Raw genomic sequence first — 21,092 nt, forward strand, 5'->3', positions numbered from 1 at the left:
CAATGCTATGGTGCATCAAGTTGTGAAAAGAAGGACACCTTATGCATATGTATCCTATTGTATGTTTGTAGGTTACACACCTTATTGCATAGTACATACATTTGAAACATTACAGGCAGGGTGTAAAAAAGAAAAAGATTGTGGTCAGATGGGCAAAGTTCAGTTGCATAACTGAGTTTGTTTTTGTATGTTTAAATATGAGCATTCCAAAATGAGCATTCTTACTACTGCACTAATACGATTAAACATAAAACAAAACTACAGGTTGAAACGCTGCAAACGGGGGATTTCCTTAATATTAAGAACAACTTTCTTTGTATTACTAAATAATCTTTTTTTCTCTGTTTATATCTATTTTGGTAAGTACAATTCTTGTCCTGCCATATATCATCACCTGTATTAAACTATATAAATAATCATTAAATGAATTTACCTTTTTAAATTGTAAAAAAATTATACATATAAATTTATTTTTTTTCTAGCTGATTTAAAGTCATAGCTTTCATAATTATTAATACCACTTCCAGCAATTGGGATCAAAGATTAATGCATATTTAAACTACTACATAAAATATATTTATTTGCAGTCAATTTGATACCAATTGAAAGTTTTAGCAGGATTGCTATTCTAGCTATGAGAAAATTAGTAATTGCGTTTATATGAAGCATTATTTATGCTTACCTGCTTGCATTTTTTAAATACTTGTAGTACAATATTACCTGTGACAGTAAAAAGAAATAACACTGTTGAACTTTGTGTGTTAAAAGAAGGATATTTAAATATATATCGTTTTCTATATACTGTATAGTTCTCCAGGACCAGGATCTCCTTCCTACTGTGTTTCTTATCACATGGCACTTAATTGTATATATATATACTATATATATATATATATATATATATATATATATATATATGTCTGCGCTGATGCAGAAGAGACTTTTTTCAGTAGATACAGACACACAGATACAGTAGACACAGAGTAAGTGAATGCCTTGCCAAATGTAATGAATGCAATCTTATATTTGTATTAAAAGCAAATATACATAAAAACTGTCAAAATTACCCTTGCTTTAACTTGTGATTTCAACAAGGTAGTTATAATTTACTAACTTTTTTTCTCATGTAACAGCCACAGCATATAATAAAAAAAAGAGAAACACCCTGTAAAATATTAGGAACTAAAATTTCATCTAAAGTGACATTATACTTGTATTATCTACAAAATGTATCTTGAAACTTACATTGAATCTACTTTCAAATTAATTATTTCTTTGTTCTTAGCCTATAATAAATATATTAATATAATTTCATTAAAATGAAAGTGCATGAATTCTTTGGAAGGAAAGAAACAAGGCTATAGATTTTTATTGTAATCTGTGCAGAGCCTACTTGGTAAAATTATTTATTAAATAGACAATCAGTTTTTTCCTGATGGGCTGTTTTCTTCCGTGACAGTTTTTCAAACCATGCTGCATGTTTTTTTTCTATCCATTATTGTCTCAGGTTTTTTTTTCTTGGCAAAACTAGGCAAAATATTTTGCTCATTCCTAATGGAGATCCAAATTACAGAAAGACCTCCGGTCCCAAGTATTCTGGATAATAGGTCCCACACCTGTACTTTTTCAGTAAAAAGTATAGAGGGACTCAAACTCATAAAGTGATTCTGTAAAATGTTCATAAAATCAAGGAAAATTTAAGTAACAATATATAATGAACAGCCTGCCTTGATCTTATTAAAATCATTTTATAGAATCACACTATGGGTGTGTGCCCCTATATACTTTTTATATTTTAGGTCTCTGAGGATGTATCTCTTACCCTAGGATAACAGGGGCAGCAGCACCTGAAATATTTCGGCTAATTTGGAATACAAAAGTAACAGTGACCTGTGGATCAATAATTCTTCCCCTAGGGGGTAGCATGAACATTGGTCTCCAATTCTCTTTTTATCCCCCCCTCTCTCTCTAGCCTTGTTTGTGTTCTTTTGTACTTATATTATTCATGTTTTATTATATATACTGTTATACATACAGTATACATGTTTTATTATATACACAGCACATTGCACAAAATATTGTAAAACATTTCATTTTTTTCTGTGGATCATGGATACCTGAATACTTTAAGATGTTTGAAAATCTTAAATTCAATTTGAACAGTTATCTGCAATTTTATCTATTTTCTCTTACTTGATCTGTCATCTTTCTACTGATTTTCTAACTCATCTAATCGAATGCTTACAACAAACAGTTAAGGGAATATAAGGTAACGAGGCTTATAGTTAATAATGTATAGAATATATTGATCCAGGGGGTTTAGCTTAGGTTGCAAAACTTTACTTTCAAACTGCTACTGACACACAAGGCATTGTGTGTTAGGAATGTTGGTATGTTTCAGTTAACAGAGGGAAAGTAAATGGACTAATCTAAATCTGCAAATCACAGATTTGGTCTTTTCAGTCATGACCAGCCAGCATTTTGCATGGACAAATATGTATCGACTCTTGCATGGTGCCTTTAAGCTGTAGCAAACTATTGCTTTCAAAGAAAAGACCTGTCTTCAAAATATATACTATAGATACAAATGCATATTTTTCTTTGCTTTAGGTAAGGTTGAAAATGATAAAAGTGCTGAGTTTATTGATGCTTTGCATGTGCATAAAGGCAGATAATGGCAAATGTGAAGAAGTGACCAGTACTTGTGCAGTCGTTACATGTGGCACACACAGCTCTAGTGGATTGCCGGGGAGGGATGGAAGAGATGGCAAAGAAGGCCCAAATGGAGAAAAGGGAGATAAAGGTAACAGCTGAATACCTTTAAAGGATGAGTACCAATATGGTATAGTATATTGCATTATCATTAATGGTGTGCTAAGTAGTTTTTCTACTATGCACTGATGTATTGGAAATCAGGTGAGAACATATGGATGAAAATTACATTTAGAAATAGGATCTCTTTTTTTCTCTGTAATAATAAAACAGTACCTTGTAGTTAATTACAAATACTGGAAAAATCCACATTGGTGGCAAAACAGTTTTTTGGGTTTAATTTTTTTATGAGTTAAGGTAAATGAGCCAAATGAATTAAAAACCCCTAATCTCGAGAAATCCCCAAGTCTCAAGCATTGTGAATAATGAATCCATCCCTGTATGTATTTTACATTGATTTTCTTGCTGTTCCAACCAAGGGAAACCCATGTTTGAGAACAACACATGCATTCTACCATCTTTTATGACAGATTGGCCATTCAGCATCGTCATAGTTTTTGCATGAAATTTACCAGTCATCAGAAGATAACTGAATTTAAAGATACCCGTGTAGTATAACCTTCTATCAAAAGCTACAATAACCCCACTAGGTGGCTGCGTCATTTAAACAGTTTATATAAACAGTTTATATATTCCTCTGTCTTTATGTATTGTTGACCTCATACACCTTCATTAAATAATATTTCAAAATATTATTATATAGGCTCAGGGCTCCTCTCATAAATACAGAGTTGGTGAATGTTGGAAGTGCTGTATTGAGCAGAAGTCCTTGCACATCACATAAACATGTGCCCTGGTTGCAAATTGTGGGGCAGGATACACCAATATGGTGAACTTTGAACCCTGTAAAGTAAAATATTTTTCCTCTGGATTTTTGGTAACTCTATTTCAAGCAAGACTCATTTATCAAAATCAATTAAATGCAGTTTTATATACCTGCTATTATTGTACTAGATGCCAGGCCACTTTTTATTACAGAAATTATTTCTAAATTTGCTTGATTGTTTAATTTTATAATGAACAGTACATGTAATGGACAAAACTATTTTTTTTCATCAAACTATTTACATACTTGACAAAAAAAATCATAATGTTAAGAGAGGGAGAACTTTATAAAACACATAAAGACTTAGAAAAATATATTTTTCTAATAGTTTGTTATTGAATAATCCCACATTCATCCCACTGGTTTATATCATGCACTATGCTCACACATACTGTACTTACATATCAGCCAATGAAAAGACAAAACGGTATCTTTTACCCCCAGGCTTTTTTCTTAGAAGGTTAGAACCTATATTTTTTTCCGTCAGGTGTTTAATGAGTGAACATAGGGAGAATAACATTTATCTATAGCTATATGCTAGTTTGTGACCTATCAAAGTATCTGTTTGTTAGATTAATGCACATTTTATACCAGTCCTTCAAACTGCACATAGATAGCTTTGCAAATCTGGGCCTTTTGACCAAGTCAGCTAAGGGCTTTTTATGGGACATTTATGTAACACAGCACTGTACTGCAGAACAATATAGAACAAACGGGGGGGATGACAATAATAGATTCAAATAAATACAAAGTATAATAATAAATATCAACAAATACACAGTACCGCTGCATTAAAGATTTACCAGAACTAAGTGTCAAAGAGACAAAAGGAGGATTGCCTGTGGGTTTAGTTCTGATGAAACGGAGGGTGCATTCTCTCTGGAGGAATTCAGGGATGGTGTTCCAAATGTAAGGAGCATCAAGACAGAAAACTTTAAGGTGGGAAACAGCAGTAGTAGTGGGGGGGGGTGAGACCACGCAGTTGCTCTGAGAGGAGTGGAAGAGTCAGCCAGGAGATACAAGAGAAGAAATGTAGTTAGGTGCAGAGGAGTGGAGGGGTTTGAAGGTTACGAGAAGGCATTTATAAGTTATCCTTTTGTAGGGATCCATAGGGTTATGTTTCCCTAAGGTATGAACATCCCACATAGTTGGAAATCCCCTGCTGTGGCCAGCTAAGTGTTGGACCTAAATTGGATAAAGGAAGGGGAGTGAGTCATTTTTCCCTAGTGCACTGTGCCTGGCAGATTCTAGATTTGGCCAGAAGGTGTTACTGTTGTGCAAGAAGTTCATAAAGCTGAGCTGCCATGTGCTCAGTCTCGATCTACCTTCTGGTTTAAATCCAGTCAGGAGTGCATGGACTGAAGCTAATATGTAGTGGTCTGAGGAATTGAGAGGCCTGTGGAGGGCTTGGTGTACGGGCCCCAAAAACCAAAAAAGAGAAAAATTTAAGGCATACCGCCTCAAAACACTGTTTGTTATAACATTAAAAACAGATGGCTACTGTGTGATGGGCACCTAACGTGTTTCGGGAACACCCCTTAAGCATAGTCTAAACTAGGGTTTCCACCTGTCTGGTTTTGACCTGGACAGCCTGGTTTTTGGGAGGGCTGTCCACGTCAAAATGTTTTTTCAAATTAGAAAACTGGGCAGGATTCTCTAAAATTGATGCGGCGATTGTCCATTCGACACATCTTTCGCTCTGCCCACCAACCCACCTGTGCGATGTCACCACCCCACCCACAATATCCCCACCCCACCACACCCCCATCAATTATTGGCCTGCCCCCCGCCCGTAGTTCCCAGCGGCCCAGCAGGGAAAAATGGCAACCCTAGGCTGAATGAGATGATATCAAAATGTTCATTTATACGCTTGATAACAGCGCCATCTACTGGGCAAAATTATAAAAAACAATATATAGACATATAATGACAAATACATTAGATTATAATAACATTTGAAAAAACACTTGAAAAGTTAGTGACAGAGGGAGAAAAAAAGAACATTTGAAAATGCATATGCAGAGGACGTGGTAATATAAGATGATGTCCATCTAAATTTTAACTCCAGAGGGGCACGTGTATTTAATTCAAAGGTCCAAAAGGCTTCTCTAGCATTCAAAATTCTTGAGAAGTCACCACCTCTTAAAAATTCCTTTCTGACTGGCATTCTGACCAGTCACTGTATCAACTTATACTATGAGCTATCTTCCATAACTCTGTATTCCCTCCCTTGCTAAAAAGCCATTCAACCTCTTCTTAAAGCTATCTAATGTATCAGCCTGTACGACTGATTCAGGGAGAGAATTCCACAGCTTCACAGCTCTCACTGTAAAAAAAACCCTTTTGAATTTTTAGGAGGAACCTCCTTTCTTTGAATTGGAATGGGTGACCTTGTGTCAGCTAGAAATACCTACTGGTAAATAAAGCATTAGAGAGATTATTATATGATCCCCTTATATATTTATACATAGTTATCATATCACCCCTTAAGCACCTTATCCAGCATGAACCCCAATTTGGCCAGTTTTTTCTCATAGCTAAGTTTTTCCATAACTTTTACCAGCTTAGTTGCTCTTCTCTGTACCCTCTCTAATTCAGTAATGTCCTGTTTGAGCACTGGAGACCAAAACTGCACAGCATATTATAGATGGGGCCTTACCAGTGACCTGTGGATGGTAAGATATAAGTTATTTATTTCATATAATACAGGTGGTGGCCAAAATAGGGTTACACTTTGTTTTATGGGAAGCCATGATAAGGACTTCCGCAAGGGAGGGGCATGGAACCTCTTGGATGAGAGAAGGAGAATTCTGAAAGCAGTTTAATACAGACTGAAGTGGGGAGAGATGGAAGTTAGGGAGGCCAGTTAAACTGCAGTAGTCTGGTCAGGATAAATAATTGCCAATCTAATTTATATCTGGCATTATTCAGAAAACAAATTGGACAAACTGAGGACTATAACAGGCCTTAGATGTTGTCTGCTTGTAAAATTGATAAAGACACTTGGAAGACTCCAACTTTTTCTTTTATTTGACCGCTAGCATTTACATACTGGGTGCCTTGACTTTCCCATTTTTGGGATCCCCCTGGGATCCCCCTGTGACAGTTTTAGGCCTAATGCACTGCCACATAAACCACCTCCCTTCTGTCTTCTGTCCATTTTATTGCCTCCGTCAACCAACATTATTACCAGCTTAAGCTTTTTAACAAAATACATTTTCAACTCCTTACATGCTGTCAGTGGGCATCCATTCAGTGACCCAAGGACAGACCAATTTGACTGACCAAGTGGATTGAGCAAGCATGTGTTGTTCTGGTGACCATGTATAAAAAAAGATCTTGCTGAGTGTGATAGCGTTAGTCACATTAGAGAGGGGTCGGAGGGGTTGAGGGGTCTGGTGGGGGGGTCAGGAGGGGTCGAGGGTGAGCTGCAACTGCACATCCAATTCGGCGTGCCGGCGTTAATAGCGGGCTATGCTCGATGGCCCAGTTCAGGACTGTCGACGGCCCTGTTCTGGCCAAGGCCCGGTGGTTGGGGACCCCTGCTATAAGCTATCTTCTATAACCTTGTATTCCTCACTTGTTAAAAAGCCATCCAACTCCTTCTTAAAGTTATCTAATTAATCAGCCAATATGACTGATTCAGAGATAGAATTCCACATCTTTACAGCTCTCCATGTAAAAAACCCATTCCGAATATTTAGATGGAACCTCCTTTCTTTTAATCGGAATGGGTGCCCTATTGTCAGCTGGAAGGTCCTACTGGTAAATAAAGCATTAGTGAGTTTATTGTATAATCCCCTTATATATTTATACATAGTTATCATATCCCCTCTTCTCCAGTGTGAACAACCCCAACTTGGCCAGTCTTTTGTCATAGCTAAGATTTTACCAGCTTAGTTGCCCTTCTCTGGACCCTCTCTAATTCAATAATGTCTTGTTTGAGCAATGGAGACCAAAACTGTACAACATATTCTAAATAGTGACATAATGAAATAATTTTCATTGTACACAATAATACAGTTATATAATTCCCATCATACATAAGTAATTATTTTAATAAACATAGGCAATCATCAAGGAATAAGTCCATGGTTAGGGGGTGGTACTGTCTATCATGTAGAGTTTAGATAAAAAAATCACCATATAAAGAGAGGGTATAGAGTGTGGCTGCAAACAAGCTGGCAGTGCTCATTTGGCTCGACTCTGCTATCATCCAAACAGTAAAACCAAGACAAATGAAATCTATTACACTAAAAATGGCAGAATCCTCGGCTGCCTTGCCCCCTTAGAGGAGCACAGAGTGGATAGTGTTTGCCATATCTGGCCCAGCTAAATATGAAACCAGACTGTTAATTGCTGAGCAGTAGAATAAACAATGGAAACTGATCTGCTCCTGGCTTCCAGCGTGCATATTCCTGGTCAACCTGTACATACGACATGTAAACATTGCATGATCTGGCAGACTAATAAAGCACAAAAAGGCAGGTGGTACTGCAATTTTGCCCTAAAACCCTGAGTTTTATGTATTATTGAGCTAAACCCAGTGCAAACCACAATATCTTCAAATTGGGATAGGGACATTTTTCATTGATTTATACATGGCCTCAACAGGTTTGAGATGGCTGATTTTCAGATTCAGGCAATTTGCAGCATTGAGGTATAATAAATCTCAAAAGTTTTTTTTTCAAATAAAATTTTACCCCAAAAAAGCACAACCAGAGAGTTTTAGTGTTTTTATTGTTTTTTGAAAATACATTTCAGCAGACAAACATGCTTAAACAGAACCATATATGAAATGAAAAATGACTGCCTCAGTAGCTACCGCAAAAATATTTCCCACGTATGGAAAACATATCAGATAATAGCTGACCTATATCCATAACAGGCTTATATCCAATGTATTAGAACCTCTAAAAATGCTGATTATTAAATGTAGGTACAATACTTCCATAATTATGAGGGTGAATGCGTGTGGAGTTCCCAAAAATGGGAATTTTGACCTTTTGCCACTCTAAATCAACCATACAGTCATAATACTGGTGTAGTGAAAGATATTAAAAACTGTAAAGTGTTCACAAACTGAATTGTAATTCCACATTTTTGTTTGACACAGGTTTGCAAGGATCAAGGGGCATTCAGGGACCTCCTGGAAAAATTGGCCCCCCTGGTGTAAAAGGTGAAATGGGCTCTGTCGGGGAGAAGGGAGACCCTGGTCGAAGTGCTTCTTCAGGTAAGACATTGGATTAGTTTAACAAAGTATTTTTGTGGGGAGCAGGGCCGGAACTAGGGGTAGGCAGAGTAGGCACGTGCCTAGGGCGCAATGCTGGAGGGGCGCCAGGCACACACCTTCTCTGCCTCTGCTATCCCCTAGTCCGGTCCCTGCTGTGGCCGACATGCGCGAAAAATACTAGTGCGCATGCGCGAAAAACGAAAGTGCGCACTCGTATTTTTTCACGCATGCACACTTGTGTCTTTTCGCGCATGCACACTAGCGTATTGGGCGCTTTGCCGGGCCAGACTGCCTAGGGCACCTGCCCGTGTTGGCCCGGCACTGGTGGGCAGCATTCCTTATAATTTCTTAGTTGGGTGCACTGGCTTCAAAAAAAGGAAATTCATATAATATTCAGTAATATAGTTAAGGTTGCAAAATTTGCATCAGGTCTAGTAACCTACGCAATTTATCATCTGTAAAAATAAATCAACTAATCTGCAATATTTATGTATGAAATCAAACAAATTATTAGTTGCATTAGTTGATATGCTATGTAAATGTAAAAAGATTGTATCACACTTACCGTGATCTTCCTTTCCTGGACAACTCATACTTACTGGGATAGCCCCCGCCCCAGTGCTCCCATCAGAAGGACCCTCCCCAAAGCTTTAAAAGCCCAACCCCACCCCCCAGTCCGGTGTCTCGTAATAAGCTTCTAGAAACTACCGAAAAAGGGATGGGAACCTGGACATGGAGTTGTCCAGGAAAGGAAGATCACGGTTAGTATGATACAATCTTCCCTTTTCCTGGACAACTCCATGTCATACTTACCGGGACTTAGCAAGCTAATATCCCAATGGGAGGGAATATGTTCCACATAAGGAAGTGGCCGAGTAATCTATACCAGATAAAATTCAGAAGAATGAAACCCCCAAAGATGGACCAAAATCACCTTGTGGAAACCTGTGAACACTGTATTTTCAGAGAAAATGGACTGGCAGAGAATAAAAGGAAATAGTACTCCTTAAAGGAAGAACCCACACCAAAGCAATGATACCGAGTGTGAAACCAGCATGACAATTCCATTTAAAAGGCGAGAACTATCTTTAATTAAAGAGAAGTGGATAGGAACCCAGAGTAATAGTGATGGGCGAATTTATTCGCCAGGCGCAAATTCGTGGCGAATTTGCGCGATTTGCCGCCAGCGAATAAATTCGCGAAACGCCCGCGAAAATTCGAAAAAACGGACGCCGGCGTCAAAAACGGGCGCCGGCGTCAAAAACGGGCGCCGGCGTCGAAAAATGGGTGCCGGCGTCAAAAACAAGACGCCGGTGCCGTTTCGTGAATTTTTCGCCGTTTCGCGAATTTTGCAAATTTTTCGGCGAAGCGAAACGGCGCAAATTCGCCCATCACTACAGAGTAACACTTCTACATAGTCTTACTCCCACTACATACCAGCACGTTTATTCCAACCGCATAACATCCACAAGAGCACTCTTGGAAATGGCTCAAAAGCATGGTACCTGCAAAAGAGGATTTAGTAGGGGAAATGAAAAATACCATCATTAGTATTCTACATGACCCCACTCTGTATGACACTACCGGTACATGGCATCACCTAGTGTACTTCCCCATCTCTTTAATACTAAGGAACCTGTATTTATTCTAGATCATAACCAATACACCTCTCAATGAGAGGTCCGTAGAATGACTTATGGAGAAGGAGTGCTGCCAATGTGGGAGTACCTTACCTGCCCTGTGAGGTATCTAGAAGCATTCTGCAGTCTGTACAGATTGAAATTGTATTTATCTTTAGCTCATGATCCTCCACCAAACAAGACTGGATAGTATTAAAGATCAGCGTGCCCTGGAGTAGACCGGGTAAAAGAAATGCCTGCAGATATGCATAACCTTGCTATGATACAGTCCTCGAGCCTTCACGGATGTGACCTGTACATAGCTGGAGTTATTGTACCCCATAGATTGGGCCTATAAATAATCTGTATGGCATGCTCCCATGAGTTTACCATATAGGAAGAAATTTGAATGACTCAAGGAAGTATTATAACCAACAATACTGCCAGAGATTGGTTATTCTCAAATCCCCGGACATGGACAGTTCATGAGACCATCCTTAAGTGTTCAAGATTAAAATTAATCTAGGTATGGAGATATAATTATTTACCTATTATTCTGCAATGGAACTCCCCTACTAACCATACTAGCATTTCCAAGCCTGTTGGTAAGAGATGCCATAACCAGGATCTTGCCTAATTCCGATACTGCAGCCTCGGTCTAAAAGGATAAAATGAATAAGACCCTTTTTATAGCTTGATGTTAAGCCTTATGATACTTACCTCAACTAGCCAGGCCAGTCTATGGTGGTGTAAAAGGCTAAACCCAGAGTAACATAGACCTTTAGAAAACCCAGCATGCCAAGATTGCATGCTTCCTGTCCACCATAAGGATTAACATTACAGAAATAGCCTGTTATAATGAACCTGTTGATCAAAGCTTTTAAGCTATAACTGAATTGATGGAGAATACCTAATTTTACAGCCAGCTTTATATGGTACCCATTAATATAATATGTCCCATGAGTATATAGTCCGAGAGCTGACCACTATTGTACTTGAGACAAACTAAATAGGTCTGTACTATAAAATACCTTATTGCAAGGCTCTAAAACCCTGTGGCAGTAGTGAATACAGTATATGTGAATTAACAAAAATTTGCACTGACTGATGTACCCACTGTCTTCCAGACTGAGACCAGATAAGTTGCACCCCTGTAACCTAAGAAAGAGATCCTGATGAATATCATACCAGTTTTATAAATAGACATTGATTTATCATTGGAATATACAGAACATGTATCTTGCCTGTTCTCCGGCTGTGGCGATATTAGAATCCTTGTTAAATGTATATATATGACTGTATACATGTCTACATCCATTTAGCCCCAGGCTAATCCTATCGCAAAAGCAGGATACCGTATTTATCTTATTTTCTTAAGACTGATAACTATTCCAACAGCCTACAGTTATGAATGTAAGCAAAAATATGGACCACATCAACTCCAATAGTTGTGGTCTACAAGTCCATGTTATAATACAGCAATTGTATAATACCTACCTGCTGTTTGACTATTGCATAACACCCATATGCAGTATAGTCGTATACCTTTAAACTAGAATTGGCCACTACTCTCACACCATCTTTGTAACGCATAATCCTATATATTACATAGCATTTGCATGAATCAGAATTGGCCTTAGCCAATCCATTTAGACAAGATATATGTCTACATTAGATACCACCTTTACTGTATCTGTAACCCATATACTGATTGTGGCATACTTACCGGGACACCGGACTGGGAGGTGGGGTTGGGCTTTTAAAGCTTTGGGGAGGCTCCTTCTGATGGGAGCACTGGGGCGGGGCTATCCCGGTAAGTATGACATGGAGTTGTCCAGGAAAGCCTCTTCCCTCTGACTAGTGGGACAAAAAAGAAACCAGTATCGGGAATGTCATACCACCGACCCACCAACCATTATTCTCATTCAAGTGGGGTTCACAAAAACACCAGATTATCAACAAGTTCTACTTCATCTGCTTAACTGGTGTGCTTGCATAATAATACAAAATAAACATAAATTGCCCACTCCATCATATAACTTCCTGTGGAACAATGAGTTCATACTGTAAACATATTGTCTTCCAAAGGTTTATTTTCTAAAGGTTTATTTTTTATGATTTTTCAAACTTTGTCCACCTAGTATAGTCACAAAAAATTCTGAATATTTAGAATGTCTAAAAATCCCTTTATATGTATCCTTTATTAAATGTAAAGTTTAAAACACTATAAAAACTCCTTATTAGCTGCTTTAGCTAACATTAACTCCTGTCTGAGATGGCCCCCCTGACCAATAGTGATGGGCGAATTTATTCGCCAGGCGCGAATTTGCGAAATGCCCGGAAAAAAAACGACGTCACGAATTTTTCGCCCATCACCACTGACCAATATTTGGTTCTGGGCTTGAACACATATGAATCGGATAGGCTGGAAAATCCTGTGAGCTGAGCATATCTTTGTACATATGGTTAGAATAAATCCCTGGTGTCTGAGATTGCATTTACAGACTCATTTATTAGTATAAGAAATTAATGGGTTTAAATCATGGTATACTAATTATACTTGGGATAAAAGCAAAAGTGTATGAAATGCATGATTTTAATGGAAACATATCTATTTTCACAGAGGTTGAAGTTGTAAAGGGTCAAGTGAAGGCTCTGGAAGGGCAACTGCACCTGCTACAAGAAAATTTTAACAAATATAACAAAAGTAAGGCATATTCATTGCCCAGTGTTGATAATTGCCTTTAAAGGGGTTGTTTACCTTAGAGTTAACTTTCAGTATGTTGAAGAGGCTAATTGTCTAAGATGATTTCACTTTTTGTTCTCCAACTCTCCAGTATGGAATTTTAGTAGTAATCTGGTTGTTAGGGTTCAAATTACCTTAGCAACCAGGGAGTGGTTTGAATAAGATACTGGAACATGAATAGGAGAGGACCTGAATAGAAAAAAAAGTAATGAAAATTAACAATAAAATTGTAGCCTCACTGCCGGGTTACTTAGAATTGGCGATTCTATATTATACTAAAAGTTAACTCAAACGCCAACCACCATTTAAAATGTTGCAACAAGCGGTGATATTTAAAGTATTTTTCTTTTACCATCAATCTCACATCTATGGCACCTTAAGTTTTTATTCTGTAGATCTTTGACTTTTATGGTTACTAGTGAGTTAGTCATATTGTTTTTCTACCCATGCATTGGCTGTTACAAGGAAAGTAAGTGTGAGCTCTTGTGGTAACAAATGACCTATCATCTCTTGCCTGTGAGACTACTACAGTAGGTTATTCTCCTTAATTGTTACAAAAAATGGGTATTGTTACCTAGCCACCTGCATGGTAAGCTTCACATGAAGACGTGGAGTACCAGGATGAGTAGTTTTGCAAATTAGCAGGTCAGTCACCAAATCAAGAGGTCTAGGTTTAGGTTTATCAAAGAGAAACAATGAAAGGAAAGAAAATTTGGTTTCACTCTTCTCTTGCCTGTGAATGGGAACCTAGAACAAATGCTTCATTATGTTTTTGACTTTTTATCTGGCTTAACTTCTCCCAGTGGAACTGTGGCTGTTCACCAAGATGTACAGCTGTTTGGCAGGTAAAAGGTGCAGACATACTATTCACCATGTTTAATAAAACAATGAAACTGTTCTTGAAAGTGAAAAAACAGAGAAGTGTATTAAAACAGGATCTCATATGCACACTGTATCTTCCTTTATCTATTCTGCACCTGCCCTGAAATCACAAAAGGCAGATTTGTTCTGGTGATCATCAAATAGTTCTAAAAGGCCACTGATTACTTGTTTTTAATTTGGTCATGTTGTTATGAGGAATGCATTTATCTTTTGGTTTTGTGTGGAACCATATGTGTACATCCTATGCCCACTTTATTTTATTTCTCTAGATGCAGTATTTTAAGAAATGTCTGCCAGACAAAGACCATGCTAAGATCCCTCTCCTGATTGGCTTTTCCCAGTATTACTATTGAATTAAAATATTTTTTTACATTTGTCTGTCCAACCAGCACCTATATGCAAATATGCTTTCAATTAATTCTTACTTTCTAAATTCACAGTTTTGCTGTTTCATGGTGGCAAGAAATCTGGTGAGAAAATTGTTGTAACAAATGGCCAAGAAGAGACTTTTGAAAATGCCCAGAAGACATGCAGAGAAGCTGGGGGAAAATTAGCCACCCCAAAAAATGCTGCAGAGAACATTGCAGTGCAGGAGATTCTCCAAACAAAGGGTGACACAGCAAAATCGTATCTAGGAATATCAGACATTCAGGTAGAAGGAATCTTTAAATATCTTGGAGGAGAAAAGATATCTTTCACTAACTGGAACTTAGGGGAGCCAAACAACAGCAAAGACAAAGAAGACTGTGTGGAGATTCAAGATAATGGAAAATGGAATGATATTCCATGTTCTCTGCTTAGATTAGTGATATGTGAATTTTAAGGATATTATAATTGATATTGATCACTTAATTGTACCTTAAATATCAGTAATCTGACCTAAATATGATGTTAAATTAAAAATATGAAAATAAAAGGATTGTATTATGCGGGAAAAATATTTGTAGTACATGTATATACTAACCTTTAAAGAAAAGTTTGTTCAAGTATATTTTCTGGTACTCATATATTTTGTCACACAAAAACCTTAATGCCCAGTTGTATTTAAAAGTTTGGAATCTAAATGAGTTGAATGTGGCATAAAACCTAAGAAATTGATTGTTTCCAGAATTTTATAGATAATAAAAGATGAATGATTGACCAACTCCATAGGACTTTTAAAATATATAAATATGTTTATGTTTACAGTTCTGTTTAACCAGATATTCAAAAGTCAAATAGGATATTTTAGTAGAACACTGGTAAGATCATGCACTTTTTGGCATGTTATCATTTGACAGAAATCCATGTTGGACATTAAAATACATGTCAAGCACAAGAAACATTAAATGGATTGGCATCAGTGGTGAAAAGAAGGTGGTGTGTATATGTATGGGTGCTGTCATGATTGGTATCCCCAAAACCCAGAACAAATGCCACGGTTCCAGTCACTGCTCATGTTTCCACCTATAACAGCTTCCTTTCACTTTGGGAGGTGCCCTCCTCTACTCCGATGCCGCCAGGTCTTAAAGTGAGAGAATCAGGGCAAGAGATCTGGGCAGGCAAGGGAACAGTAATGTGTAATGTGCAACAGGAGAAACAGGGTTAGGGCAAAGCATAGTAGTACAACAGGCCTAGGTCAAAACCAGTCAAGTGCAGCACCGGGTTTGGGAACCAAAAGCATAGTCAAGGACACAGGCTGGGGGGTCAAACCAATCAGTAAACGCAGTACCAAGTCAGAATCTGAAAGATTAGTCAAAAACAGGCAAAGGTCAGTTCAGGCAGCAATACAGTGGTGGTCAAGAAAAGGTCAGGGTCAAAGAACAAAGAATCAGCCAAGAAGTGCACCCAGGAAATATGTACAATACCTACATTGGGCATGAATAGGAACGTGGCCTCCCAGGTATTACAGGTGCCTCTTTCTCTCTCCTCTCTCTCTATATCAGTGATCCCCAACCAGTAGCTCGTGAGCAACATGTTGCTCTCCAAACCCTTGGATGTTGCTCCCAGTGGCCTCAAAGCAGGAGCTTTTTTTTGAATTCCTGGGTTGGAGGCAAGTTTTGCTTGCATAAAAACCAGGTGTACTGCCAAACAGAGCCTCGGTTTAGGTTGACAATCCACATAGGGGCTACCAAATGGCCAATCACAGCACTTATTTGGCACCCCAGGAAAATGTTTCATGCTAGTGTTGCTCCCCAACTCCTCTTACTTCTGAATGTTGCTCACAGGTTCTAAAGGTTGGGGATCCCTGCTCTATATAAATATATATACAGTATGCACACAAGTTGGGACAGCACTGTATGGGTGCCCCCCCCCCTTCTCTCACACTGACACTAAAGAATAGCATGCAAGGACGATGTTGTGGATGTAAACAAAAGTGTCATTATCTCTTTAAGCTTACAAACAACATTTTTGCACAGTAGGTCTATTCCAAAAAGTGATTAACAGGAAAAAATATCACCATGGTTTAATAGGAAACACGATATACAAAAGAATATTCAATTTCTTGATTACCTAAACCTTATACATATATAATCTTAAATACAAACATCTCTAGCACCTAACAATTTATTTACACTTAATTTACAAAATTAAATATACTGTAGGTCACAATCTCTATTCAATTCCTTTGTAGAAAGTGATTAAAATTTGTGCATGAACACACTCTCTGTTTCAATTTTAATTCAGGGGGGAGGATGCAGCATGTCCGAAACATTGCTTGATGTCAAAAAAAAGCCTGCACTGTATTAATGAGGGGTGGGCAGGGGGGAGGCACCTAGGCACCCTCACCTTTGACTTCTTACCTTGCATGTCATTCCATTCAGAGAGTAACAGCGCTGAGGAACACAACTTATATTACTTGAGCACTAAGGGGCAAACTCTTGTGCCCCCCAGGGTTGTAAATTAACCCAATAATTTGTACACTTAAACCTATGCCTACTTTCCCCTTTACTATTGTAGCCCTGCAGGGTTTCTTTGCAAATAAGCGTATTACCTTATTTGTGGATTAATATTCACGCTTTTTCCATACCTCCCAACTGTCCCGTTTTCTGCAGTACAGTCCTAATTTTGACAGCCCAGCACGCAGTCCCTTGTTTCTTACTGAAATGTCCCGACTTTCTTTTTAAACTACTGCACTGATGTTAGAAAAAAATACAACGTTTTTGAAACTTAAATATTATATATTAAAATAAGAGGCTTTTTGGCAGAGAGCCCAGAACATTCAGCCTCTTCACTGGATACTTTTGTAACAATTTAAGATAAGCAAAGTTACAATCGTAACTATTTAAGATAAGCAGGTCTCTTGGGAGAATGCAGACAAAATTGTGAATGAGTAAATTACAGATCCCAAAAGGTTGAGCTCTGCAAAGGAAGTGGGGAAAAAAAGGAAATTCTCTAGAAAAAGGAGGAGAAAAAAAGGGCCTGAGGAGAAATATTGCTGAGAGCTGCTGGAGGTTTTCTGAGAAAGTCCAGTGTGTGTGTGTATGCTGTAAGGGAGACAGCAGAGATCCTCCTGCACAGTTTAGGAAGCAGACTGAAATCCAGCCAGAGCCATTAAAAGCCTTCAGTGCAGTACTGAATGTTTGGGAGTGAGACCTGCTGCCTATAAGCAAGTTGCTTAGTAGTATACGATTTTCCTGCCTCACATCTCAGCAGTATGTGTGCAGCAATACTGAGATACAGGGAACCAATATATGATTTGTGCAACAACAACACTGGGATTGACTGCACAATATAGTTCCCCTCAAACAGACTCTGCAGAAGGAACATTCTGTGTCATATGCTACAAGAGACTCAATGCTACTCATTGCACTAAGCCACTGCGGGATTATTATTGCTGACCATACAAAGTGGAGTACAGAATCAAATATAACTACATTTAAACAGTACACATTTAAATCTATTATACAAAGCTCAATGATCCTGGGAGTGAACGTCTGTTTAAGGGCACCAACATTGCCGACTTTTTGGACCTAAGGGGAGCTCCCAAATATCCATATATTTTATGTCAGCTGCTTATTTACCTTTATTGTTGAAATCAAATACTAGTGTGGATTTGACCGATTTAAATTGCAGTGCATTGCATGTTGCTATTTTTGACCTTTTCTATTTTCTGCATTTAATTACCAATTAATGTCAGGCCAGTTCCTGTGTAATACATCTGTGTTCACTTTTGGCTTGTGTTAGTATTTACTGGGAATCTTTAGGGGGGTCACCAGCCATATCACTACTACATACTCTTGGGTAGGCTACACTGTTACTACTAATGGAAAGTTCATTAGCTTTGTTTGAAGATAATCTGGTGATTCTCACATCCCAAAATTGGTCACTGTCCCTCTTAAGCAATAGCCTACATAAACAAACATAACTTGCTGCTATTTGGCCTCTCTTACCCCTACCATTCATAACTTCTGTCTGTCCGATTGAAATTTTGCAATTACATGCTTTCTTTATAAATTAGTACTTTCCATTTAACAGCTGCTACCTGTGTCTCAGGTTTACAGATATGAAGGAGTTTTTTTTATAGAGAGGGTTACAATTGTCTCGTGGTTAATTGGGTTAGCTTTATCTTTACCAGCAATATTAGATGAAGTATTATTTATATATTTCAGTACTGGGCAAAATGGTCTGCTTTATGAAGAATGTTTTAGTAAGGAAACTAAATATGTGAATATAAATGTCATCTACTAGCACACAGTTTTTTTTACTTATACATTTAGTTTTGTATTATAAATAAAAGAGTAATATAAGCTGGACCTTTAAACATACATTAAAGGGGTCATTTACAATTTTGAGTGCTCCAAAACTGGCCAAATGCAGCATCCATATTGAGCAATTCAGTATGTACTTTTTTTGCAAACATGTTTCTGATCTTGAATATGCATGCAGATTGTGCCCAACTGATGGATGGTGCACAAACAGAACCCCAGTGCTGCCCACTGAGCTATCATTTTACCAATGTGAAGTAAATCCTCAGCATTCATGCACATTTTTTCCCTGAGACATTTAGGACAGCCAAGATTTTTCATCCTTTTCATCAAAGTGTGAAAAATCTGATTTTTATCAATGATTGACTTTTTTCCGCTGTGGAGATGTGAATGGTACAGCTTCAAATTGTATATAATATGTACTAAAATCTGTCACACTGGTTTTAATGCAAGTGTTCACATGGACTGACAGACCTATGCTGGGTGAATGGTATTCCTTTCTGTTACTTTTCCTCTTCTCCATTAGGCTGGCCACCTAATGCACTTTCCTTTCTCTACTCTAAATCTGTCAGCACCTGTGAACCATGCATGTAATTAACTAGCTTGTGTTAAAAAAACCTAACTGCTATTGTGTTACATTTAAATGTGTAAGATAAATGCTACAATGTACACATATGCATAGGAAATGTAATTTGTGGTAACTATATTGTGAAGGATTTTAAAATACAGCATGATTGCAAATGCAGCTTTGAAGTTAAAAGTTTTACCTGTGATACAGCCTGGTGTGGTGGCTTGCACCTCTTAAGAGGCAGGCCAGCAGCACTTCCTGGAATTTAAAGGGAATGCTGCAGTGCATGTTGGGAGTTCTGACTCCTATAAAAGGCTGGAGTGATTAGAAAGCAGGGGAGTCATTTGTAAAGCACAAGTTGGAAGTGCTGGCTTAAACAAGTGGTGCTGTATGATGCAGAAATCATTTTTTTTATGTGTAACAGTCTGCTTTGCAAGTTTTTGAACTGTTAACAAAAAGTTTCTTATTGTTTTTTATGGAGGTCTGGAAAGTTAAATAAACCTCTGATTTTTTTTTCATCAAGAAGAGTATTTTTCTTTGAGAAAATGTCCCCATGCCTCACATATGGTGTCAGAAGTGGGATGGTTAATGAAGAGTATTGCTCCAAATACATCAACTTAAAATTAGAGGAATTATGTACAAGACCCGTACCTGGCGTACTGTAGCAGGCAAAGAAGCTGTGAGCCAAGGTGCCAGACCTAAAGTAAAGCAGACTAAAATGGCAAGTGGATCTGAAAAAGAAGTGGAACTAGAGGGCGCTGTTCCAAGGAAAAGTAAAACCACTATTTCTGGTGCCACAGAAAAGATTGATCCTGCACTTCCAGAAAAGACTTTATCTGAGAGTATTACTGAGTTGATGAAATGGCTGACAGTGCAGCAAGCTGAAGCTGAGAGGAGACATCATGAGGAAACAATGATGTATCGGACTGAATTGCACAAACAGGATGAACGCTGGAAAGATCTGATCCAGATGCTGAGACCAGAGCAACCTGTAGTCCCTCCTCGACAAGTAGCAGTGTCTCCTTGGAAAGACCCAAAGCTAACAAAAATGACTCAAGAAGATGACATTGAGGCCTACCTTACAACATTTGAGAGGGTAGCACTTGCTTGTATGTGGCCAAAGGAACATTGGGTAGTAAGGCTTGCTCCATACCTTACAGGCCAAGCCCAAATGGCCTACAGTAATATGGAGATCCATGAAGCAGCACAATATGATCGGGTGAAAGAGGCAATCCTAAGACGTTATAATATTAGTGAGGAGACTTACAGGCAGAGATTCCGTCAGTTAAAATACTCTGCTGCTGATAGTCCAAGGGAAGTCTTCACTCGTCTCACAGACCTGTATATAAAATGGATGAAGCCAGAACTGAAGACCCATCAACAAATTACAGAGACAATTGTAATGGAACAATTTGTTAAAATTTTGCCAGAGGATGTCGGTTCATGGGTGCAGAAACACAGACCAAAAACTGCTGAGAAAGCTATTTCATTGTCTGAGGACTACCTACTTGCCAAGAAAGATGCTGGTAGACATACCAGGAGGTTCCAGCAGCCACAAGTGCAAAGTGAAATAGCAAAGCAGGAATCTAAGGCACCAGCAAAATCTGATTTAATGGGAATGGTTTGCTTTGAATGCCAAAAAAGAGGACACATAGCCAAGTTCTGTCCCAAGAAGATTAAAAGGGCTTCAACTCACTCCTCTTTTTGTGGTTACAGTGACTACACCATGCCGGCACTACTTAATGGACACCCTGTAAA

General features: G+C 38.2%; 1 protein-coding gene across 1 annotated transcript; it reads left to right on the forward strand.

The window, feature by feature from the left end:
* The first annotated feature begins 200 nt into the window (after window positions 1–200).
* LOC108695796 (pulmonary surfactant-associated protein D) lies at window positions 201–15,223 on the forward strand. Its single transcript, XM_041568941.1, has 5 exons — window positions 201–359; window positions 2,611–2,803; window positions 8,715–8,831; window positions 13,074–13,157; window positions 14,519–15,223. Exons 2-5 carry the CDS (start codon window positions 2,623–2,625, stop codon window positions 14,899–14,901), a joined length of 765 nt encoding a protein of 254 aa, XP_041424875.1. The 5' UTR covers window positions 201–359; window positions 2,611–2,622; the 3' UTR covers window positions 14,902–15,223.
* Window positions 15,224–21,092: the final 5,869 nt, after the last annotated feature.

Source organism: Xenopus laevis, chromosome 7L (genome assembly GCF_017654675.1).
Source record: "Xenopus laevis strain J_2021 chromosome 7L, Xenopus_laevis_v10.1, whole genome shotgun sequence".
Lineage (NCBI taxonomy): Eukaryota > Metazoa > Chordata > Amphibia > Anura > Pipidae > Xenopus > Xenopus laevis.

Excerpts from the sequence above, each read along its gene's own strand:
- LOC108695796 (XM_041568941.1), top strand. The coding sequence starts at position 2,623 with ATGATAAAAGTGCTGAGTTTATTGATGCTTTGCATGTGCATAAAGGCA. Across the intron at positions 8,832-13,073 it reads TGGTCGAAGTGCTTCTTCAG|AGGTTGAAGTTGTAAAGGGT; the intron begins GTAAGACATTGG and ends CTATTTTCACAG. Across the intron at positions 13,158-14,518 it reads TTTTAACAAATATAACAAAA|TTTTGCTGTTTCATGGTGGC; the intron begins GTAAGGCATATT and ends CTAAATTCACAG.